Below are 24,557 nucleotides of genomic sequence, written 5' to 3'. Positions count from 1 at the left end.
TCCACATTCTCATCAATACTGGTGTGGGCCGCGTGAGGTGGCTCACGCCTATAATCCGAGCACTCTGGGAGGCTGAGGCAGGAAGATCGCTTGAACTAAGGAGTTCAAGACCAACCTGAGCAAGAGTGAGACCCTGTCTCCACTAAAAATAGAAAAAATTAGCTTAGTACGGTGGCATGCACCTGTAGTCCCAGCTATTCAGGAGGCTGAGGCAGGAGGATCACTTGAGCCCAGGAATTTGAGGTTGCTGAGAGCTAGGCTGACAGGGCAACAGAGTGAGACTGTATCAAAAACAAAACAAACAAACAAAAAAAAAAACACCACAACTTGGTATGGTTGGTCTTTTTTATTTTAACCATTCTAATAGGTGTGTAGTTGGTATTTTATTGTGGTTTTAACTTGAATTTCCCTAGTGACTAATGATATTAAACACTTTTTCATGTGTATATCTTTGGTGAAGTATCTGTTCAAAGCACTTGACTCGTTTAGAAAATTGGGGTCTTTTTTTCTTAATCCCAAGTTTTGGGAGTTGTAAAAATACATTCTGACTAGAAGTCCTTTATCAGATATATGGTTTCCAAATATTTCCTCCTAGTCTGTGGTTTATTTTCTTGTTATCTTTCAAAGAGCAGAAGTTCGTAATTTTGATGAAGTCTACCTTAGCAATTTTTAATGATTTTTAAAATTTCAGTAAATGTAGAGAGTACAGTGTTTTTTGTTACATGGGTGAATTGTATCATGCTATAGTCAGGGCTTTCAGTGTACTTGTCACCCAGTAGTGTACATTGTACCCAATAGATAGCTTTTCTTTTTTTTTTTTTTTTTTTTGAGACAGAGTGTCGCTTTGTTGCCCTGGCTAGAATGAGTGCTGTGGCGTCAGCCTAGCTCACAGCAACCTCAAACTCCTGGGCTTAAGCAATCCTACTGCCTCAGCCTCCCGAGTAGCTGGGACTACAGGCATGCACCACCATGCCCGGCTAATTTTTTCTATATAGATTTTTAGTTGGCCGTATAATTTCTTTCTATTTTTAGTAGAGACGGGGTCTCGCTCTTGCTCAGGCTGGTCTTGAACTCCTGACCTCAAGCGATCCACCCGCCTCGGCCTCCCAGAGTGCTAGGATTACAGGCGTGAGCCACCGCGCCCGGCCCCAATAGATAGCTTTTCTAACCTTCATCTCCCCCTGCCCCCAACTTTTTGTCTTCTATAGATCTAAGTACCTACTTTCTTGAAATACATTTTAAATGCATCGTATTACACTACATTCTCTAATTACCCTCCTGGGCCAGTTGTGAACTGATTGCCTCTCAGCTCCCATTCATATTTCTTGCCTGCTCTGTGAAAATAGAGATGGACCCTATAGTTCTTTTTTCCTTTGTTCTCTGGCACAACGTTAAGTTTTGTCAATAGATGGCACTGGAGGGACACGGCGGGGGGTGGGGGGTGGGGGGTGGGGGGTGGGAAGGGATTTGCTTCCTGGTTCTGGTGTACTAACTAGTCCAGCAGTCTCCTGCAGCAAGCTTGGCTTGTCCACCACCAGCCTCCTGCCGGCCACACAGCTTCTCCCCTGCTGGGCTCCATCAGCACTCAGTGGCCAGTAGCTTCCTCCAGCATTGCCTCCCCCTCAGGTGGTTTTGTAGCAGAGTGTCTCCAGCAAGACACCGCCCTGTGAACAGCTTTCCCTGGCACCACTGATGCAGTACCCTAGTGACTTCCCAACCATTCAGTGTGCCATACCTACGCCCTCTCCAGCAGGATCTGAGCCTCAGCCCAGGAGTGGAAGGGGCCTCTTCCTTGGGAGCTCTATCTCAGCCCCAGGTAATGGCTATCATACATAATATTATAGTAATCATATCTGCTATTTTTTTTATTATGTCTACACTTTTAAAAAATCTTTAGAGTTCTATTTTTTTACTTGCCCACAGGTTGACAAACCATGGACCAAATGCCAAATCCACCCATTGTCTGTTTTTGTAAATAAAGTTTTATTGAAACACGGCCATGCTCATTTGTCTGCATATTATCTATGGCCACTTTCACATTACAATGGCAGAGTTGAGTAGCTGCAACAGAGACTGTTTACCCCCTAAATCCTAAAACATTCATTTTTTTCTTTTCAGAAAAAGTTTAATAATCCCTATACTAGGCAGTCCTTCATTATTCCAATCCTCTGTGTTACAGTTAATTTTTTTATATTAAACTTTCCCTGTTCAAATTATCACATGGTTTCTTTCTTCTCACTGAACCCAGTCTGATACATCTCCAACCTCTCTGGCCCCTTTTTCTCAGTCCATTTTCAGGCTCCTCTCTCTCTATCCATTTCATAACATCAGTGCTCCTCAAGGCTCTCCTCTCATGAAGCTATCTCTCAGCTTCATGAAGCAACTCACCTGCTTACCCATCTTCAATTATTGGGTTTAACCAATGATTTTTAATCTGAGCTCCATGGATGTTTCCAATGTGTCCCTAAACCACCAGAAATTACATGTAAATTTTGTATGGATAAGCCAGGCATGGTGGCTCACACCTGTAATCCCAGCTACTCAGGAGGCTGAGGTAGGAGGATCACTTGAGGCCAGGAGTTCCAGACCAGCCTGGGCAACATAGTGAAACACTATCTCTAAATAAATAAATAAATAAATAAATAAATAAGGTGGGCATGGTGACACGTGCCTGTAGTCCCACCTACTTGGGTGGCTGAAGCAGGAAGATCGCTTGAGCCCAGAAGTTTGAGGCTATAGTGAGTTATGATTGCACCATTGCACTCCAGCTTCGGTGACAAGGTAAGACCCTGTCTCTCAAAAAAAAAAAAAAATTGGGGGCCAGGCAAGGTGGCTCACACCTGTAATCCTAGTACTCTGGGAGGCCGAGGCAGGAGGATCACTTGAGCTCAGGAGTTCAAGACCAGTCTGAGCAAGAGTGAGACCCCGTCTCTACCAAAAATAGAAAAAATTAGCTGGTGGTGTGCACCTGTAGTCCCAGCTACTAGGGAAGCTGAGGGAGGAGGATCGCTTGAGCCCAGGAGTTTGAGGTTGCAGTGAGTTATGATGACGCCACTGCACTCTAGCCAGGGTGACAGGGTGAGACTCTCTCCCACAAAAAATAAATAAATAAATAAAAATAAAAATAAAAAAGAAAGAAAGAAAGAAAGAAAGAAATTTTGTGTGGATATGCAAATGTGCATACATGTGGGGAGTTTTCCAGCTTGACCTTTTGGCAATATGGCTCAATAGTTAAGGGCATAATGGGCCCTGGTTATAACCTGGTTAAGTTTGAATGCTAGCTCTGCCATTATGACCTGGGCTAACTTACTTACCCTCCACTGTGCCTCAGTTTCCTTGTCTGTAAAACAGGGAAAAATATTGTACTTAACTCATAGAGTTGAAGGAATCAAGAGAGATAACATATATAAAGCACTTGGACAGGACCTAACACATAATAAGCACTATTTATGCAATGCTTATTGCCATTTCAAGCACTCACCCTTACCCTTGGGCCCCAGCGAGATCAATGTTTTCTGTTGCTCTAGCACACCCTGCTCTCTCTGACTCTGAGTCCTCAGGTGGGCTCTTTCCTTTGCTCAGAGGACTCTTGCCTGTGTGCTGCTTGCCTACTAACTTTCCTCTGGCCTCTGCTCAAATGTTATTTCCTCAAAAAAGCCTTTCCTGATCACTCGATCAGGAGAAGCCTCCCTGCTATAAGCTCCAAAGCTTTCTCAATTTCCCCTTATAACCCTCGTCATGATTTATTTACAGTGATCATTTGTTTAAGGTCTTCCCTGACAGTCCATGAGCTCTGAGAAGGCAGAGGTCATGTCTTCCTGGTCCCCTGCTGGACCTCAGCACAGGGCCTAGCACACTACATTTAATATTTATGGAATATCATAAATATTCATCAAATGAATGAGTGAATGAATAAGGAACAAAACACATGAAAGGGTTTTATAAAGTTGTAAAACCCTATACAAATATTAGGTAACACTAATGACAGTGTGACAAAATGTGATAATTACTAGTTTAATCTAATGTTTAATTAGTAGGAATTTGTATCATAAGAAGGAAACTCTCTTCTCTACAATTGCTATAAAATATGTTGGTTCAAATTGACCTTGGAATATGTGTCTTTAAGTCAAATGGAAATTATGTAAAAGAACCAGAAAATATTATTGTGTGCAGTCAGGGAATCGCAGACAGATAATGACTTATTAAGAAATCTCCCACCTTCTTCCCCAGGAAATAGGCCTCAGATGAAAGAAACTATTGAAACTGTTCACGGAGAACATGTTCATGGCCTTAATTCAAAGCAGGATTAAATACTTTCATGAGTTGGCAAAACCAACAGTGCTAATCTCAGAAATTCATTGCTACCCTGAGTGACCCAAGTCATCAGGAAAACTATATTCTATTATCAATGAACACTCAATCAAATACCAGGAAAATCATATTACCATCATAATTCAAAATAGACACTATAAAATAATTCTCCTGGGAATGTCTTCAAGGACCAATGCTTCCTCTCCACTGGATAATGGAATCCCTGAGGAGGAAGGGTTCACATTCCTCCCACCTTACCAACTGTCAGATTGCAACCGCTCCTCTCCTGTGTAATGAGCCTTAGAACATTTCCCAGATGCCAACATTTGACCTCCAGGAGAAACCATGCGGTAACTGCCTAACCACGATTGGGGGAAACTGGATCAGGGACTGGATTTGGGCGCGGGGAGATAGAGAACTGGGGAGATTTCACAGAGGGAGCTGGATGACCCCCCAGGCCCTAGGCTCTAATTGGCTCTCGATGGCTGGGGGTTTGGCGTGCACCTGCCTTCTCCCAGCGCCGATAAGCGGCGCTCTTGGCGCAGCCTGTCAGCGGCCGCCACGGCCCGGACTACACGTCCCAGAGGGCCTTGCTCCCCGCGCCGTCGCAATTTGAACTAGGCAGGTCCTGCCTTGGCAGAGAAGCCGTAGTCGGCTAGCGCTGCTGGGGCATCCTGCCTCCGCTGCTGCTGCGCCCGCCGAGATGGTTGGGTTCCTGCTCCTGCTCCTCCTTCTCCCCTTCCTTCTGTACGTGGCTGCGCCCCAAATCAGGTCTGTGCAAATGGATTGCCTTCTCTTGCGAAGTCTTTTCGGGGGTACATGGGCCCTCACCGAAGCTCTTTCTTTGGAAGACTCCCCTGGGGGCTTCAAGATGGCCGAGGCCCAGAGTTCGGTAGGTTGGAGGCGAGGTCCCGCTGTCCTGGATGCGGGGAGGGCGCTGTACTCCAGGTCACCCTGCTTCTCTTGCCCTCTTTTTCGCCTAAGAATCCCGAGTCTGGCTCCAGGGAACCCCGAGGGCAAGGCTACTTAAAACACTTGAGTTTACAGCTTTCCGGGTTCCAGACCCTAGAATAGGGAGGGTGTGGCCGCCACCACTCTTCCCGGCTTAAATCCCGTGGCTTCAACCAGCCTTTGAAGCACAAAGGAGCGATTCCACATTTTGCTCTCTAAAACTGATGGGAATGGGGACATCTTTAGCACCATTGCTTGCTCTCTTGTTGCTGTTAGGTTCGCTGTTTTTCTGGGCAGGTGTTGTAAAGGAGAGAAGCGAGAAGGAACAGTGTTTGCTTGTGAGACCCATCCTGCCTTCGGAGCAGGAGCAGGGCGGATCTGAGTTATGCGCTGAGGGGCGGGGAGGGGGATGGCAGGGAGAATGAGAGGTGGTGCCTTGACAGGTGACCCATCAGCCGGTGGCTAGCTGAGTGCCCCAGAGAATCAGCATCGGACTGCACAACGGGCAGCCTGCTGATTGGTTCTGAGTAAGTCACCAGTAGTGACGGTGGACCAATGAAGAGAGACAGTCCTTCCAGGGGCGGGGGCGGGGGGGATCTTGAAGCTGGGCCAAATCACACTGTCAGTTCTTGCAACAGTCTTCCTTCCTCCCTCCCTGTTGCCCCTCTTCCAGTTGTATTTTTTCTCCCCTCTGAACACTCAGTGCTCCCACCTGTAGGTACAGTACGCCTGGGGGCTCACACTCAGATGAAAGCACAGATTTTTCTTTTCACCATAGGATCCTCTTATCCACATGGAATCTCACTGGAAAGTTGAACCTGAACTAAAAATAATGCTCATACTTCAGTGAGATCTTTCTGAGAAAGATTATACTCCTAAGACTGTTTCCCCAATTTAGCAAGGTCATGGTAATGAAGCCAGAGCTGGACTTTGTAGTTGATTGTCTCTTTCTTTCCTGCTGGCTAAGGAGAGGAAAGCGCTAAGTACAGGTCCTGATGTCTCTGGCATAAAGGTTCTTTATGTGGCAGAAAGGAATTTCAGGATGCACACACAACTGAGTGACAGTGGCACGTTTATTGAGTGAAAGTGGACAGGCATAGGAAGGGTTTGTGCGGAAGTGAAAGTACGCTCTCAAGAAAGGGAGCGATGGACTTCAACCCAAGGAGTTGCTGTTTTTATGTGTTGAAGTCAAAGAAGGCTGAGCGGTCAGTGTTCATTCTGTCCTTTGTACCAGGCAATGCTGAGAAATTAATGGCCCTTAATCTTCTCTTCAGGTCCGTTTGTTCAGGGGTGTTTGTCCGAGCCAGTTTACTAACTTTTCCATGCCCTCCCCTCTTGCTCATACCTACACTAATGTTCCCCCCTCAGGAAATCTGTGCCCTTGAAATCTTACAAGGGGGCATGGGTGAAGGTCGCATTTTCTATAACTACTTAAAGCTGGCAGGGGGCATCATCCCTACATATGGGCCCAGGAGTTCTTGCTCTCTGTCAAGGGACCTCGGGGTAAAACGGAGTACCATAGGGCAACATTTAGATGGAAACTGACCCCTGCCATCAATGATGTCCTAGTTCTCTGTTATGACATAGATTCCAAGTGATATTGGGGATTTGAGATCGGAAAGAGGCTCCCACCGAGTCAAAAGAAGAGAAAGAAGAGCAGTTAAACACAGATTGATATTGTTGAAGGATGAGAGTAGCCTGCACTGGATCATATAAAGGTTTAGCAGTAAGTCCAAACCTGGGTATCCAAATCCTGCAAAACCCTGCCATGCCCCAAAATGTCCTAAGTTGCTTCTTTGTCTGTGGTGGTCCCATGTGCAAGATGGCTTCCTTGCATTGCACCAACAGCCTCCACTGGCCTGGCCTCAAAATGTGGCCTAGATAGGTTCTGTCTGCTGTGAAACATGGGCCTTGGTCTCTCAAGGCTGGCCCTGGCTGCCCGGCGATAGTTCCATTGAGGGTCAGTGAGAGGAAGAGCAGTCAACCCTACTGGGTACCTACTGGGCTGGTGTGAATGTAAAACATCTGCATGAGCTTGAGACTCAGTCCAAATTCCAGTGGGATAGGACAACCACTAGATCTCTCCAAGTCAGATTAAAGGACATGCTCAGGTTTTGGAACTCTTCAGTAAATTTGTCAGGGTCCTCAGAGAACCTGCCTAAACATTCCTTGCATTGTTTTAAATCTGACATTGAAAAGGGGACACAGACTTGAGTAGTTCCCAGAGGCCCACCTGCTACCTCCTGCAGAGGGCAAAGGAGATCTGCTCCTGAAGGCTTATCTGGCAATGCTGGGTACATGGGCTGGTGAGCTGGGGGAAACGTCAGAGTAGCAGTCTCCAAGTTAGGTTTAGGGGTCACTGGAGGTGGCTGGGTCTTGGAGTCTGAAACTGGGGTTGGGGGAAGGTGAGCCTGGCCCACCTGGTCAGCATTTCTCAAGGCAGGAACTGCACTTATCAGGGTCCTCTCTGAGCGCCATAAAGGCTTGTGTGTGTGGAACTTCTGTCCACTTGCTTTCCTGTCTACAAATAAAGATCTAACTGAAGGATTGTATTAAAGTTTAAACTGCCATTTACAGGCCAGACCTCCCCATCACCTAGCTTATATTGGGGCCAGGCAATATTACACAGAAACACACATTTCTTCTTTCTACTGTCTAATTTAGAAAAGTTCCAATTCCAGAGAATATAGCTGAAGGAAGAGTCTTTGGTGGTAGAGAGAGTATTACCCATTTTTTCTTGGTTCCCTGGACAAAATCTGGAAGCACAGGGGGACCTCTGACCCCTTAGGTTCAAAAGGGCTTTTAACCCCTGTGAAGTAGAAGCCTTCCGAGGCTTGAGGCTCATCAAGCAAAAAGAGGAGGGTGCAGGTGTCCCCAACCTCTCCCTGCCTATCCTGCTGAGTCCGTGCATCCCCAGACTTTACTCTGTGCCAGAGAGGAGGACCCCTTTGCCTGTGTGGTTGTGGCCCCAGGGGAGGTTTCCATCCCTGCTCCAGCATCCTTGAACCCTGGGAGCTGGGGTGAGAAGTTGTCCAGGGAATTTTATTCTCAAGGGCCTCTAACCCCTGTGAAGTAGAGAGATACGGACCATGTCCAGTTATCAGTGGTCCTGTGCTGGGATGTATTGTTCTAAAGCTGGCATCTCTTAGGTTTCTAGACCTCTGGAGATCCCACTCTTCTCTCCCAGGTCTGATGAAGCACTTTTCGCCCTGACAAAGTGGTTAAAGGGGGTGGGGCTTTATGTGCCTGAAAGGCTTTTCTCCTGCTTTCCATGTGAAATTTGACTGAATCGAGTTTTGCCACCAAATGCTTAATTCGTGTGGGGAGTGTAGTGTGCCTGAGCCCTTCCAAACAGCTTCACAGGGCAAGCTCCTGTCCCCCAACGTTGCCCTGTCTCTGCCCGTAATTCCTCCACCAAAAGGGACAGCAGACCCTACGATATCAGAAAGACCTCTGAAAGAGCAAGCCCGCTTCACAAAGTGACAGAATAAATCACAAACATCTTTTCCCACACATAATAAAGAAGTACTTTGCAATAAGAATGGAATCTAGCAGTAGAGACGCAGCATGGGGTAGCCACAGAGAGTGAATCATGGGCTCCTGCACAGCGAGGGGCATTCAGCTCCCTAGGCTGGTGTCACCCAGTGTCTGGTAACTGCTTGGAGCTACATGGCTTGAGGAGTGACCCTCTGCCACCCTGCTTTGGGAGAGCCGCAGTCAGCCCAATGGAGCAAGGTTATGCTGCAGTGACTCACTGAAAAGCCTGCAGAATCAAAAGAAGAAAAATCCTCCAATCCACTGTCAAGGGTGAAGACAGCCATACTCACCACGAGTCAGTCACTCAGGAATGGAATAATCTCCTGGCTGGCTCACCACCAAGATGTCACCAGTGTAAATGTTCTTGCTAATGTCACAGAAAGGAATTTCAGGATGTGCATACAACCGAGAGATAGTGGCAAGTTTATTAAGTGGACAGACTTAGGAAAGGCTTGTTTAGAAGCGAAAGTATGCTCTTCAGAAAGGGAGTGGGCAGGCTTGAAAGGAGCAAATGCCCTGAACCCTGAGAGGTTGCTTTTTTTTTTTTTTTTCTTTTGTTGAGACAGTATCTAGCTCTGTTGCCTGGGTTAGAGTGCAGTAGGGTCATCATAGCTCACTGCAACTTCAAACTGCTGGGCTCCAGCGATCCTCCTGCCTTAGCCTCCCAAGTAGCTGAAACTACAGATGTGTGCCACCATGCCAGCTAATTTTTCTATTTTTTGTAGAGATGGAGTCTCATTCTTGTTCAGGCTGGTCTTGAACTCCTACGCTCAAGCGATCCTCCCACCTCGGCCTCCCAAAGTGTTAGGATTACCCGCGTGAGCCACCACACCTGGCCATGGTTGCTGTTTTTATTTGTTGAAATAAAGGCTGGGCACATTCTGTTCTTACTCATATATAATAGGGAAAAGGTCACTTTGTACCCGTGCAATGCTTTTCTCTTCAGGTCGGTTTGTTCAAGGGCTGTTTGAGCCAGTTGACTAACTGTTCCCTCCTCCCTTGCTCATACCTAACTGACTACCTACATTAACACTGTTGAATTGTCACTCTTGCAACTAAAGGGGAAGGGACATGGGAAACAGTTGGGAGGCTTGTTCTCTGGGGAGAGGGAGGTATGGTTGGTGGGCACCATGAGTTAGTTTGCCTCCTTGTAGGTCTGTTTGCATGAAGCAACTAGCTTCAGTGTCTAGGAGCATATACCTTGCAATTCCAAATTCAATGAAAAAGGCTGAAATGCTCTTTTTTTTTTTTTTTTGAGACAGAGTCTCGCTCTGTTGCCCGGGCTAGAGTGCCGTGGTATTAGCCTAGCTCACAGCAACCTCAAACTCCTGGGCTCAAGCAATCCTTCTGCCTCAGCCTCCCGAGTAGCTGGGACTACAGGCATGTGCCACCATGCCTGGCTAATTTTGTTTTTTCCTATATATATAATTTTAGCTGTCCAGATCATTTCTTCCTATGATTAGTAGAGACGGGGGGGGGGGGGGTCTCCCTCTTGCTCAGGCTGGTCTCGAACTCCTGACCTCGAGCAATCCTCCCACCTCAGCCTCCCAGAGTGCTAGGATTATAGGCGTGAGCCACCGTGCCCGGCCTGAAATGCTCTTTTAAAATGTATCTCCTGCTCAACAGATTGTTTTAACCAGAGTCCCAAGACCACAGAGAAGAGAAAAGAACAATCTGAGAACTGGTAATACTTGTTGTGCATGCATTCATTTGGAAATGCAGCATAGGATGGTACTTTGAACAAGGACTATAATTAGACAAAGCAAGACCTGGATCTCAGCTTCTCTTTGTACTTACACTTACTTACAACTTTTCTTTGTCTTAAGTGTGTGTGAGTAAGTGTGGTTTTTTTTCCCCCTGTTTTGTCCCAAATTCACAAGCTTTCATAATTTTAACTTTTTGTATCGGGTTAGCCATTTCTCAAGGCCATAAAATGTCAGTTGTGGGCAGATTGACATACAGAGACCAGTTCTTTCTTCTTCTGGGCTGAGTCTTGTGATTTCTTAAGCCGAAAATGGCTTAGAGCTAAAACCAAAGGCAGGTGCCTGGCTGAGCAAATATTCATCCAGTTCTTATACTGCAGGGAGCAGCTCTGAGCTTTGCCCTTGTAATACAATCACTTTTTTTTTTTTTTTTTTTGAGACAGAGTCTTGCTCTGTTGCCCAGGCTCGAATGCAGTGGCCTCATCATAGCTCACAGCAACCTCAAACTCCTGGGCTCAAGCGATCCTCCTGCCTCAGCCTCCTGTGTAGCTGGGACTATTGGCATGCACTACCATGCCTGGCTAGCAATTACGTTTTTCTTTGAGCAAGAACAGAACACTTTTGTCTTTGTCCCTCCAACTTTCCTTAAATCTAAAAAGGACAACAGAGGAAGGAATCAAAGCAAACTTCAGCCTTGGGATTTGAAGACACAGGGAATTGCAGGAACCCCAGGCTGAGATGGGAGAATGAAGAATTGATGAGTTTTCCTTCTTTGTCTGCAGGAAAATGCTATCCAGTGGGGTGTGTACATCAACTGTCCAGCTTCCTGGGAAGGTAGCTGTGGTCACTGGAGCTAACACTGGCATTGGGAAGGAGACAGCCAAAGAGCTGGCTCAAAGAGGCAAGTTCACCTGTTTTTAATTCCTTCCTGCTACTGCTATTTTACCCCTCACAGTGGTGATCATTCTCATCTTTTCTTCCCAGTCTTGGAATTCAAGAACACCCAAGTATTCCATTCCATTGATTTGCTGGTCTGAACCTAGTACTATGCTCTACATATAACGGGCACTTAAGTATTAGTGATTTATTTTTCTTTCTCTATTTGCTACTCAGATAGATACCTCTGTTGTAAAAATTCCGTTTTTTAAGAAATGTTGAAAATAACATTCAACATCAGTATTGGGTCTGTAATGCCCACTCAAAAACAGAGCTGATAGTTTCTTTCTCATTGGTTGACAGGAGCCCGTGTATATTTAGCTTGCCGGGATGTGCAAAAGGGGGAATTGGTGGCCAGAGAGATCCAGACCATTACAGGGAACGAGCAGGTGTTGGTGCGAAAACTGGACCTGTCTGATACTAAGTCTATTCGAGCCTTTGCCCAGGACTTCTTAGCAGGTAAGTGTAGAACCAAAGAGATTGTTGTGGGTCCTGTGATTAACATCACAGAACTAAGCTAAAACAAAAAAGATCCCTCTCCCTGTAATACATAGAAAAGGCAGATACAATATAGCGAAAAACTTCAGTATGTACTGAAATCATTATGATCATTGGGACATGATTTATGTCAAAGGGACATCCTCAAGAAGCAGAAACAAAAAGAGAATTCAGGAAATCATAGCAGTGAGTAAAAGCTGAAGCCAAAAATCTCATGGACATATCAGAAGTCAATATGTGCTTTTCAGGATCTGGAATCTAACCACCCACACAGGGATAGGAGACAAGGCCTCAGGCCCTTGAGAGCTGGAGCTGTATCTGAGGCTGTACATAAGGTTGAGATTCACAAAGGGCTGTCAGCCAAAATTAAGGCTGCTGAGGCAGAAATAATTTGATAAAGGTTTACTGAAAGCCAAATTTGAGGATCAACCTGGGAAGACACACCGACAAAGTTGGGCATGTTCCAAAGTCTGTAACAAGTTAGAAAGCTCTTATAAGAAAGTTTAGGAGAAGGGAGGGAACTCTTCATATCAGAGTGGTCTTTTTTTATGGGAGGGTACTGCAGAGATGACAGTCATTGGCTACAGATGACAATCTGCAGTCCAAAATGTTTTACACTCCAGACAATCATGATTGACATGTAAAATGTCATGATTCAGAAGCAAATCAGCACAATTTTATAATTTAGAAACAAATCAATGTCCTTTTTAATTTCAGTAGGTTGCATATTAGTACATTGACAGTTTGAGGAACTCACAAGATTTGAGGGTACCAGAATAAGACTGTTTACTCAGGGACAGGATGTAAGCCATAAATCTTCAGACATTTCCCAGGCAGTAATTTGGAAGTGTGCCAGATGTGACCGGTAGGTTATCAGGGCCATCTGGTCCATGGTATAAGAGCTACTGAAAACCCTGGCTACCAGATCAGGGACATGACAAGCTTATCATCTCAAGACATGGATAGATAAATAGTCATCTGCAAAAAATTAGAACCTCAAGTTGGCCTCAATCTGTGAGGTCTGAATCCATACCACCAAATGGTGTGAGGATCTTTTTTCAGGAAAGGGGATATAATAATCTTGAGCTGAGAAATTAACATAAAAACTTACAGTATCTCATCAAAAGCAAATCCAAGAGCACTCTAGACATACTCTCTCATAACCCAGATATCAAGGCCTCCAAGGAAAACAACTTCCACTGATATGAACTTACAGTCATAAGTTACAAACCACACGAGGAAATGAACCATGAGAGAGAGTTGGATGATGTAACAAAGAAGTGAAACCAGTATTTCTTTGGGGACCTGAATCCAGTGGCAGGGGTGCATATAGAACATCCTTTTCCCCTTGCTTTGGAATCTTTCCATTCAGCTTGGGAAGTCTTTCTATTGGGAGAGGTAGATGGAACACTTCCCAAAATAAGTATGCAGGGAAAAATGGAGGAAAGATTGAAGTCCTGCATTCTCATTTTCAAAGCCTGGGTGTGAGGCGGATTTCTAAGATGTAACAGCTGTGGCTGGCTACTTCCACACTCTGTCTTGTCTTCCCTACAGAGGAAAAGCACCTCCACATTTTGATCAACAATGCAGGAGTGATGATGTGCCCCTATTCTAAGACAGCAGATGGCTTTGAAATGCACATGGGAGTCAACCACTTGGGTAAGAAATCTGACCGTATCACAAAGCTAGAGGGGACCAAAATTCTCCTTGGAAAACTTAGGGGTCAGATTGAGGCTTCTTTGTGGTATGATTGGACTGCAGGGCCATAATAGACCAGGTGTGAATAATAAATAGTTTGGTCCTGCCTGAAAGCCCTGGCAGGGGCTATGTTGCCTTCTTAGTAGTGAACCTTGTGGCCAGCATCAGGTAGAGACCACCTACTCTTACAGAGTGCTTTTAACCAAAGTTGGAATGAGATGGGACTTCATATTCACATAGTCCAGACCTACCTTGTGTTATAATGATGTCTCATGTCTTTGGCTCTTTCTATTTCTCTGAACCCTCATTGAACTTGTTCTCTAGTTGATAAGAAAACGTTGAGGCAAAAGACCTTATTCCTGAGTTCTCTGTCTCCCATAGCTGAGCCGTGCTCACCACTACTCCTCTTACCCCAACATTGGTCCCAAACTCTGTTAATTCTGGTTTTTTCAATAGGTCACTTCCTCCTGACCCATCTGCTGCTACAGAAACTAAAGGAATCAGCCCCATCAAGAATAGTAAATGTGTCTTCCTTAGCACATCACCTGGGAAGGATCCACTTTCATAACCTGCAGGGTGAGAAATTCTACAATGCAGGTCTGGCCTACTGTCACAGCAAGCTAGCCAACATTCTCTTCACCAAGGAACTGGCCCGGAGGCTAAAAGGTAGGCTTGGAAGAAGTGAGCATGGGAAACAAGAGTCAGTGGGAGGTAGCTAAAAGCTACAAGCATGGAAACTGTTTTCCAGAAGGTACCTGGACATTACCTGCTTCCATGACTATAACAGGGTATAGTTTAAGTAAGCAGCCTACAACTGAATATTGGAGCTGGGGACAGGGAGATTCTGACTTTGAGTCCGAAGGACTGGCTTTACACTAGCTGTGTGACCTTCAGTAAGTTACTTAACCTTTTAAGACTGACTTCTTCATACATAAAATGGGACTACTTCACAGATTATTGTCATAGTTAATTCAGGCCTCATGAGCAAGTCAAGATTTTTTACTCATAGTAAAACTATGAGTAGGAGGGAGGAATCCGAACTGACACTAGATACAGCCATTAGAATAAAACAGGTACTAGGAATATGGAGAGGCAGGCGTCTCCCTAACAGCAAAGGGTCAGAGAAGAGGGAACATGTGCCTGAGAAGGGGCTTCTCCAGTCACAGAGAGAGGTCCTCAGCGTTCTCTACTCTCCATTTCCAATAAAGAAAAGAGAAATCTAGGGTGAGCAATGCTTAGGAATTAAGGCAGGCAGAATTCAGGCCCAAGAGATCAGGCACAGGGGCCCTGTAGATAGAATAGGTTCATCATACCACATGGGCAGCTGTCAGATGGTAAGGAAGCTGGTGGTCAGCTCAGTGCATATTCCCGGTGTGTGCCCAGGGTATGATGTCTTTTATCAGCTTGGGATAGATAAGGGTAAGTGGATGATTAGAACTATCCAAGGAGTTGGTCAGGGAGTTAGGGCGGCCTGTGGGTGGAGAGATGGGTCCAGTGGTGAGAACTGGAGAAAAGGAGAGTACCTGTGAGTGAGGAACCCTGGTAGTTGTGAGGATAGGGTGGAAAGTAGCTATGGTGCAAGAACCCTGGTGTGACAGAAGATTGATCCATTGAGCCATTTGGCAGCCATGGATTCAGTGCCTGTGCTCTTCCATGCACTGGGTTAGGGGATTGGGGATGGTGGTGACCAAGACAGGTACTGTTTCTTCCTTGATTTGGTTTACATCTAATGGGGGAGACAGACAATTAGCAAGTGTTTATACAGACTGTCACATGTAAAATCAGTCTAGTAACATACATGAATAATTCTCATTGCAAAAAGTTCAAATAATATGAAAGTATATAGAATTAAAGGTGAAAAACCCTTTTCATTTATTCCCCTTCTGCCAACCCCACTTTTCTCCCTTCAAGCGACCACTGTCAACAGTTTGTTGTGCCCTTTTCCAGTAATTTTCCTATGTATTTACCTGTATGTGTGTATGTGTGTATATATATATTTGTATATATATCTCACACACAAGGAACTGAACACAGTATCTTGGAGATCTTTCCATGTACTACATACAGACTTACCCCTTTCATTTTGCTGGCTGCATTGTATTTCATAGTATAGATGTGCCTTAGTTTATTTATCCATTTCCTTAACAACATCTAGATTGTTTCCTTTTTGTTGTTTAATTATAATTGTAATAAATGTCATTATATAAAGGGGAAGTACAAGGATTTATAATGGCTTTTGGGGGGTATTGGTGGGGCAGACCTTATTCACACCGAAGGTTCAGGAAAGACTTCTCTGAGGAAGTGAGTTGCAAGCTGAGGCCAGAAGGATGATTAGAAATTAAATGGGCCTTCCACAGACCCATTCGGTAAAAATTTTAAAAAAAGAAAAAAGAAATTAAATGGGCCAGGCTCAGTGGCTCATGCCTGTAATCCTAGCATTTTGGGAGGCTGAAGCAGGAAGATTGCTTGAGGCCAGGAGTTCAAGCCAGCCTGAGCAAGAGCGAGACCCTGTCTCTACAAAAAACCAGGCATAGTGGCATGCACCTGTAGTCCCAGCTACTCGGGAGGCTGAGGCAGAACGATCACTTGAGCCCAGGAGTTTGAGGTTGCTGTGAGCTATGATGATGCCATTGCACTGTAGCCTGGGCGACAGAGCAAGACCCTGTCTCAAAAAAAGAAAGAAATTACATGGATTACATACAGGTCTGAGGAGACCGAGGAACATTCCAGGTAGAAGGGAGAGAATGTATGAAGGTCTGGGCTCAGTTTAAGAAACAGAAGGCTACCACAGTTAGATTGTAGAAAGCAGGAGGAATAGAGATCTGAGCTGAAACTGGTGAGGTAGGTAGAGACCAAATCCTTAGAGACCACTGTAAAGGTTTTAGTGTTTAGGAGCAATGGGAAACCTTTAAAATTAAAGCCTTTTTAAAATGGGGGCCAGAGTAGATGCAGCAGGCGATTTCAGGAGTCGAGGCAAGAAGTGAGGGTAGCTTGGACTAGGCTGGTGGAGATGGAGGGTAGTAGACACGCACACCTGAGAGATATATAGGATATGAAAACCACAGAGCTTGTGTTGACTGAATGTACATGGTGAGGTGGGGAATTGTCAGGAACTGCTCCCATGTGCCTGATGGGCACGTAGGAACACTGCAAGAACCAGGGTTGGTCTTAAAACTAGAAGTCAGTTTTGGACATCTGAGTTTTCATTACCATGGGTCATCTAGAGTAGATGTCAGGTAGGCCATGGGTAGCCCACAGTCCTTTTTCTACAGTTGTAAAATCCACAAAAGCCTAAAAATTGTGATTTTTTTTTTGCAAGCTTGATACCAAAACTCATTTGACAGCAAAACTTCACCTATACTGATGGGATTAGATAATAGTATATATGTATGTTTCCTATTACCTTTCTAAAATCAGAAAAAAAAATTGAAACATGTCTGGCCCCAAGGTTTCCAGTAAAGATTGGACACAGTGGCTAATATCTGTAATCCTAGCACTTTAAGTGGCTGAGGCAGGAGGATCACTTGAGGTCAGGGGTTTGAGAGCAGCCTGAGCAACATAGCAAGACCCCATCTGTCCAAAAAATAGAAAAATTAGCCAGGTGTGGTGGTATGCCAGCTACTCAGGAGGCTGAGGCAGGAGGATCATTTGAGCCCAGGAGTTTGAGGTTTCAGTGACCTATGATCATACCACTGTCCTCATGCCTGGGCAACAAAGTGAGATCCTGTCTTTTAAAAAAAAAAAAAAAAAAAAAGATTGGGAATCTGAAGTAGCAAGTACAAAAGTGTCATTGAGTAATTATCAGGCACCAGGCACTGTTCTAAGCTCTTTAACTTATATGAACTCATTTAATCCTCAGAACAACCCTGTGAGGTATAGATATTATGATTATTCCTGACTTTTTTTTATTTATTTTATAGAGAACGCCTGGGCATAAGGGATCCTTCTGCCTCAGCCTCCCGAGTAGCGGGGATCACAGGCATCAGCATTGGCGTGTGGTAGCCCTGTTACAGAGATGAGAAAATGGGTCACAAAAAGGAGCTTGCCTAAGGTTACACAGCCAGTGAGTGGAGCCAGGATTTGACACTGGGCAGCCTGTCTGCAAAGTCCATGCCCTTAACCAGCCTCTGTGCTGGCTCTCATAGTCAGTCTAGAGGTCGAAGGAGCAGTTTGGGCTGTAGATAGATAAAAATGTGAGCACCATAAAATCATAGAGAGGGAGTTCAGTGAGCCATGAGAACTCCAACATTTAATGTTTGGGTAGAAGATTATGAACTGGCCCCGGAAACTGAGACAAAGCAGCCAGGAAGGTTAGGAAAACCAGAAGAGAAGTGGGGTCATGGAAGCCAATGAGAAAGAGGAATTCAAGAATGGGGTGGTCAACAGTGCTGCTGAGAGGCTGAGTCCTGGCTCTGCTGCTTCGTAACAGTTAATAACTTCTCTGAGCCTTAACTTCTTAATCTGTGAAATGGAGGTATAAATTACTGTGAACAGTGCTTGTGATGTCACCAAGGGAAGGGAGTCCATATGTGAAGGTCACATGTTTATTCACATCTTTTATTGTCATTGGCTGTTCAAAATCACGTCCTGTCTTCCCTTCTCCATGGCACCCCTCCCACCAGGCTCTGGCGTTACGGCGTATTCTGTACACCCCGGCACGGTACAATCTGAATTGGTTCGGCACTCATCTTTCATGAGATGGATGTGGCGGCTTTTCTCCTTCTTCATCAAGACTCCTCAGCAGGGAGCCCAGACCAGCCTGTACTGTGCCTTAACGGAAGGTCTTGAGATTCTAAGTGGGAAACATTTCAGGTATGAATTTTCTGGTTTTGGAGATGAGATTTTATTGCCCAAAGGAAATAATCTGGATTTGTCTAGTATACCATACCTTTTTTATTTTTTTATTTTTTGTTTTGTGTTTTTGAGACAAGGTCTTGCTCTGTTGCCCAGTCTAGAATGCAGTGCTGTCATCAGAGCTCACTGCATCCTCAAACTCCTGAGCTTAAACTCCTGCCTCAGCCTCCCGAGTATCTGGCACCACAGGCCGGTGGTAGAGAAGGGGTCTTGCTATGTTGCTCAGGCTGGTGTCCAACTCCTGGCCTCAAGGGATCCTTCCACCTTGGCCTCCTAAATTGCTAGGATCACAGGCGTGAGCAACCGTGCTTGACCCCCGTTATAGAGTCTTGATTCTTTTCCTCACTGTGTTCCCAGCACCTAGCACCGTTTTGGCACAGAGTATGTGTTGAATGAATGAAACTTTACCTAACTTCTCGAGGAAGGGGTCTCTCTATTTAGAATCTCTGTAAGGTACTTATGGTCTGTGTCATTCATGTTGCATGTTGTTGAATTGCAAGAATTCTTTATAGTCTAGAAACAAGTTCCTTATCAGATGTATAATTTGCAAATATTCTCTCATTCTGTGGGCTTTCTTTTCACTTTCTTAATGGTGTCCTTTGAGGTACAAAAGTTTTTAATTTTGATGAAAGTCCACTTTATTTTTTCTTTTGTCACTTGTGCTTTTGGTGTCATATCTAAGAAATCATTGCCTTACCCAAAGTCACAAAGATTTATTACCATTTTCAGTTAACTATAGCAGAATACCACAGACTGGGTAATTTATAAAAAAAAAAATAAGTTCTTTAGCTCATGGTTGTGGAGGCTGGGAAGTCCAGGAGCATGGCACTGGCATCTGGTTGGGGTCTTCTTGGTGTGTGATAATCTGGCAGAGAGTGTCACATGGTGAGAGGGCAAGTGATAACAAACCCAGTCCTATGACAGTCAAGAGTAATCCATTCATGAGGGCAGAGGGATTAAGATTCCAATACATGAACTTTGGAGGGATACATTCAAAATCATAGCAACTACTATATTTTCTTCTAACAGTTTTATAATTTTAGCATTACATTTAGATCTGTGATCCATTCTGAGCTAATTTTTGTATATGGTAAGAGATAGGGGTCCACCTTTATTCTTTTGCGTGGGGATATCCAGTTGTCTCAGCACCATTTGTTGAAAAGACTATTTTTTTTTCCCATTGGATTGTCTTGGTAGCTGTATTAGTCTGCTTGGGCTGCCTAAACAGAACACCACAGACTGGGTGGCTTAAACAACCTAAATTTATTTTCTCAAAGTTCTGGAGACTGGAAATCCAAAGTCAAGGTGTTAGCTGAGTTGGTTTCTCTCTTCCTGGCTTGCAAATGGATGCCTTTTCCCTGTGTCCTCACATGGCCTTTCCTCTGTGCACACACATTCCTGGTGTCTCTCCCTCTTCTTATAAGAACACTGGTGCTACTGGATTAAGGCCTACTGTTATGACCTCATATGACGTCTCTACGAAAAACAGAAAACTTATCTGGGTGTGGTGGTGCATTCTTGTAGTCCCAGCTACTTGGGAGGCTGAGACAGCAGGATCGCTTAAGCCCTAGAGTTTGAGTTGCAGTGAGCTATGATGACGCCACTGCACTCTAGCTGGGGGGACAGAGTGAGACTATGTCTCAACAAAACAAAACAAAACAAAACAAAACACAAAAAACCTTCATTTAATACTTGCTGTGTAACAGAGGCAGAGAATATAAAAATGAGTAAGCAAATTGTCGTTGAGAAAATTTCTGAATGATGCAATTGGGACATCCCTTCTGCATTTAATGAAATTATGGTACTTGGAATTACAACAATGAAGAAAAGGTGTATGAAACACCTTGCCATGATTTGAGTTCATGTGTTAGAAACTTCAACACCAATACAACAGTGTTGAGAGATGGGACCTTTACAAGGTGATTTGATCATGAGGGCAGTCCTCATGAATGGATTAATGCCATTATCTTGGAACTAGGTTCATTACTGCGGGAGTAGGTTCCTTTTTAAAGGATGAGTTGGGGCCGGGCGCGGTGGCTCACGCCTGTAATCCTAGCACTCTGGGAGGCCGAGGCGGGTGGATCACTCGAGGTCAGGAGTTCGAGACCAGCCTGAGCAAGAGTGAGACCCTGTCTCTACTAAAAATAGAAAGAAATTATATGGACAACTAAAATATATATATACAAAAAATTAGCCGGGCATGGTGGTGCATGCCTGTAGTCCCAGCTACTCGGGAGGCTGAGGCAGGAGGCTCGCTTGAGCCCAGGAGTTTGAGGTTGCTGTGAGCTAGGCTGAAGCCACGGCACTCACTCTAGCCCGGGCAACAGAGTGAGACTCTGTCTCAAAAAAAAAAAAATAAAAATAAAAAGGATGAGTTGGGTCTCCTTCACTCTCTCTTGCCCATGTGATGCCCTCCACCATGTTATGATGCAGCAAGAAGGCCCTTGCCAGATGCTGGCCCCTCCATCTTGCACTTCCCGTCCTTCATGATCATGAGCCAGTAAACTTCTCCAACTGCTGGCCTCAAGTGATCCTCCTGCCTCAGCCTCCCGAGTTACTGGGATTACAGGAGTGAGCTCACCATACTGAGCTAAATTTCTGTTCATTATATTATAATTACCCAGTCTGGGATATTCTGTTACAGCAGAATAAAATGGACTAAGACATACCTGGTACCTTGTTATTAGCATTTTTTTGTTTGTTTGTTTTTTGCTATCACCTTCTCCTTCTCTTCTTGTTTTTGAAACTGGCTTTACTTGTCATGTGAATTTACAAACAGTTATAACTGTAAGTAGTCCAGACATAAGAAGTATTTTCTTACCACTCCAAACATCTATCTTTGACTAGTGTAAATAGCAAGATCTCAGCTATATGACACTGTCCAAGGCCCTGTAGAATGGACTTTCCAGACTTAATTGAGGAAGATGGGTATATGTAGATGTCAGGCAGGTACTGATATGAGAGTTATGTTACATACATAGAAAGGGGAATATAAAGACCAGATGGTATGCATTATAAATCAAACAAAGCATTCTGATCAGAGGTGGTCTAGTGAGGAGATCTAAATGGCAATTAAACTTTCTCTGGTGTAGAGATTGGAAAATGAAGAGATAGGACAAACACTGGCCTTGTGAAGCTCCTGGAGCACATGCAGTCCCTGGGTTGTTTTTCTATCATATCCCTTATGCCAGGCAGAGAAGTAGACTCCATTCTGAACACTATGCTTCAAGCCTCTCTCTTTCCCTTCCAGTGACTGCCATGTGGCATTGGTCTCTGCCCAGGCTCGTAATGAGACGATAGCGAGGAGGCTGTGGGACGTCAGTTGTGACCTACTGGGCCTCCCAATGGATTGACAGGCAGTGGCAGTTGGGCCCAAAAGAAGACAGCAGCAGACTATACATTACTTCCTGCCAAAATGATTCTCCTTCAAGGTGGCCAAAATCTTAACCAGAAAAAAAACAAAAGCTTCCAGTCTCGCCTGCTTGGTGTACAGTTAAAACCTCAGTTACAATGCCAGATTCGTCTAAGCGCCTTTCATTTGTCCAGATTTACTTTGCTCTTGTTACTGCCAGAGTTATTAGAGATATCATCATAGGATAAGAAGACCCTCATATGACCTGCACAGCTCCTATTTTCCTTCTGAAACCTACTACTACCTAGGAGAATCTAGCTATGGCAGGGTTTACTTAGGGGAATTTGGGCTAGTTTCTACCCTGTTCGTTCACAATGTAGTCTTCCCAACCAACCAGTCTTCACTTCAAGAGGGCCACACTGCAACCTCAGCTCAACTCCGTAAGTCACAATGGCTTGGCTCAAGAGCAGCACTTGTTCCTCACCTTTTTAGCTGTCATGCATCAACATCTGGATTCTTTCAGGAAATTCTTAATTGAATCTGTTATGGCATGGCCTTATCTCTCACAGCCTAAGGCCACTGCTGTCTACCAGAGAAGAGCTTCCTTTTCTAAGAAGTTTATAAGGCTTGTGGGATGGCAGAAATGTGGGGGAATGCAGAAATAAAAATCAAGTTCAAACAGTCATTCTCCTGCTGTTTCTCAGACCAACAAGTGGGTAATATAAGGAGCACTATGAAAAGATGGGCCACTTGACTTCAGTTACTGACCCCAGACCCATGGAGGCCTTATTTTTTGTGCCTTAGTTTCTCTGAGAAGAACCAGAAGAGGAAAGGAAAGGCTTTTGGGTCATTGTCATTGTGTATATCTTTGTGTGTCCTCTTGTATGTTTATACAGTTGGGAGTATTTTCACAAAATTCAAAACAGCCACAAAGAAACAGTGGCTGGACCCTAGTGCAGGTAAATAATCAGAGATGGAGCAAACCAGTGTCATCCAGTCTTTGATACAAGTGAGTACAGCTGCAAAGGGAAGCAAATTCTGTATATGTTGGTAACTACCCAGCAAGAAGCATGTGGGTAGCAAGGAGGAAGTAAAAAAAAAAAATCCTGGGAGATAATGCATGAAATGAAGGGACTAGTTAAGGATTTAGAAAACAGCAAAAGACAGTAATATATAGCTATAGAAGAATTGAGGGTGAGCATGCAAGACTTATGAGGCACTGTCTTAAACACCAATGTGGCAGAAAAAAATTCAAAGCACAAAAACAAAACAACCCCAGAATTATCTTAAGGACTGATAGTGGTAATTAGAGTCAATTTAATAATCTTAACATTTCCTTACATTATCTTGACAAGATTAAAGTGTCTATTTGCCAAAATTCTTTATTTGGAGAACTTTTATCAAAAGTAATGCTGCCAAAGGAAGTCTAAGGAGTTGGTAATGTTGCCATCACGTGTTTGGAATATTTTTAGTCTAGTAGAGTTTGTGATTTCTTGGACTGGCAATTATATTTTAACTTGGTGGGGGAAAGAATTATAGGACCACAGTCTTTACTTCTCATATTTGTAAATTACTAATCTTTTGTTGAACTTCTTTTGACCATTGAACTACAATATTTAGAAATGGTCATTTTATGTAAAAATTGGAAAACTTTTGATAATAGTACAGCAGAATAAATGATTTAATATTTTATTTAATATATTGAACTGTCAATGATAAATAAAAATTCTTTTTGATTATTTATTATGTTTTTATTTACCAGAATAAAACTAAGAATTTAAGGTTTAATTATAGTCAAAAGAAAAAAACACTTTTCACCATTATGGCTATGGAATTATCTCTCATACTAAAGAATGATTTGTTCCAGAGTCTAGCTACAGTACAATCTCAATTCACAAGGCATTAATTTAGGTTATAATTTGATAATTCATTCACCCATTTCCCACTTATCTTTTTTGACATTGTTCAAAGATCACTTTTTCCACATTTCTTGATCACCTCATGCTATGTGTTATCTCTCTTTTTTGTACCTGCCCTTTATTTCTGTACTGTGACAAGTCCCACAGCATGTCACAGTACACTACCACTAACCTCAGACTTTGTCATCTCTCTATACTCAGCGTGAATTAAGAGCTCAACAAAAGTGTGTTGAATCAATGGTCAATGAACTCAATCTAATAAAAATAAGGGCCGAGAAGATATAAATCACAAAGCATTTTCCGCTGAATATTCATATATTTTTTAATATACACGGGTGGTTTAAGTATTGAGCTCCCAAGCAAACATTTGAGAAGGGCTCCTTCAGCAAACCATGAAATTAGTGAAAATAGGAATTTATACCTATGGAGTGCTGGAAAGGAGTTTGTAATTGTTAACACATTACACTTAGCGGCAGACGAAACCTCACGAAGCCTGGTCCTCCTTCCACACTGTATTATTATTTTTTTTTTTTTTTGAGACAGAGTCTCACTCTGTTGCCCGGGCTAGAGTGAATGCCGTGGCGTCAGTCTAGCTCACAGCAACCTCAAACTCCTGGGCTTAAGCGATCCTCCTGCCTCAGCCTCCCCAGTAGCTGGGACTACAGGCATGCGCCACCATGCCCGGCTAATTTTTTTGTATATATATTTTTTAGTTGTCCATATAATTTCTTTCTATTTTTAGTAGAGATGGGGTCTCACTCTTGCTCAGGCTGGTCTCGAACTCCTGACCTCAAGCGA

The 24,557-nt window shown here is 44.0% G+C and overlaps 2 protein-coding genes across 3 annotated transcripts in view; both read left to right on the top strand.

Moving 5' to 3' along the window:
* The first annotated feature begins 869 nt into the window (after positions 1–869).
* The window catches only part of TMEM229B (transmembrane protein 229B), a 206,365-nt gene continuing 182,677 nt past the window's right edge, over positions 870–24,557 (top strand). Inside the window, exon 1 of the mRNA XM_069487946.1 lies at positions 870–957. The gene's annotated coding sequence lies outside the window, so the exon portion shown is untranslated. The remainder of the gene's footprint in view (positions 958–24,557) is intronic.
* RDH11 (retinol dehydrogenase 11) lies at positions 4,991–22,665 on the top strand. Of its 2 annotated transcripts, XM_069465065.1 has the most exons (7): positions 4,991–5,082; positions 11,285–11,403; positions 11,742–11,897; positions 13,491–13,595; positions 14,091–14,300; positions 18,257–18,446; positions 21,739–22,665. In XM_069465065.1, exons 1-7 carry the CDS (start codon positions 5,015–5,017, stop codon positions 21,839–21,841), a joined length of 951 nt encoding a protein of 316 aa, XP_069321166.1. In that variant the 5' UTR covers positions 4,991–5,014; the 3' UTR covers positions 21,842–22,665. The 2 variants fall into 2 exon arrangements, with proteins under 2 accessions (XP_069321166.1, XP_069321168.1); XM_069465067.1 differs by lacking the exon at positions 14,091–14,300.

The sequence above is a fragment of the Eulemur rufifrons genome, chromosome 2 (assembly GCF_041146395.1).
Source record: "Eulemur rufifrons isolate Redbay chromosome 2, OSU_ERuf_1, whole genome shotgun sequence".
NCBI lineage: Eukaryota > Metazoa > Chordata > Mammalia > Primates > Lemuridae > Eulemur > Eulemur rufifrons.
The sequence above is the reverse complement of the archived record's forward strand: the minus strand, read 5'-3'. Positions and strand labels throughout refer to the sequence as shown.

What these genes read in the sequence shown, in the direction of transcription:
- RDH11 (XM_069465065.1), top strand. Translation starts at nt 5,015, where the DNA reads ATGGTTGGGTTCCTGCTCCTGCTCCTCCTTCTCCCCTTCCTTCTGTAC. An exon ending in GTGGCTGCGCCCCAAATCAG is followed by an intron (nt 5,083 to 11,284) that starts GTCTGTGCAAAT and finishes CTTTGTCTGCAG; the next exon opens with GAAAATGCTATCCAGTGGGG. An exon ending in CTAAGTGGGAAACATTTCAG is followed by an intron (nt 18,447 to 21,738) that starts GTATGAATTTTC and finishes TTTCCCTTCCAG; the next exon opens with TGACTGCCATGTGGCATTGG.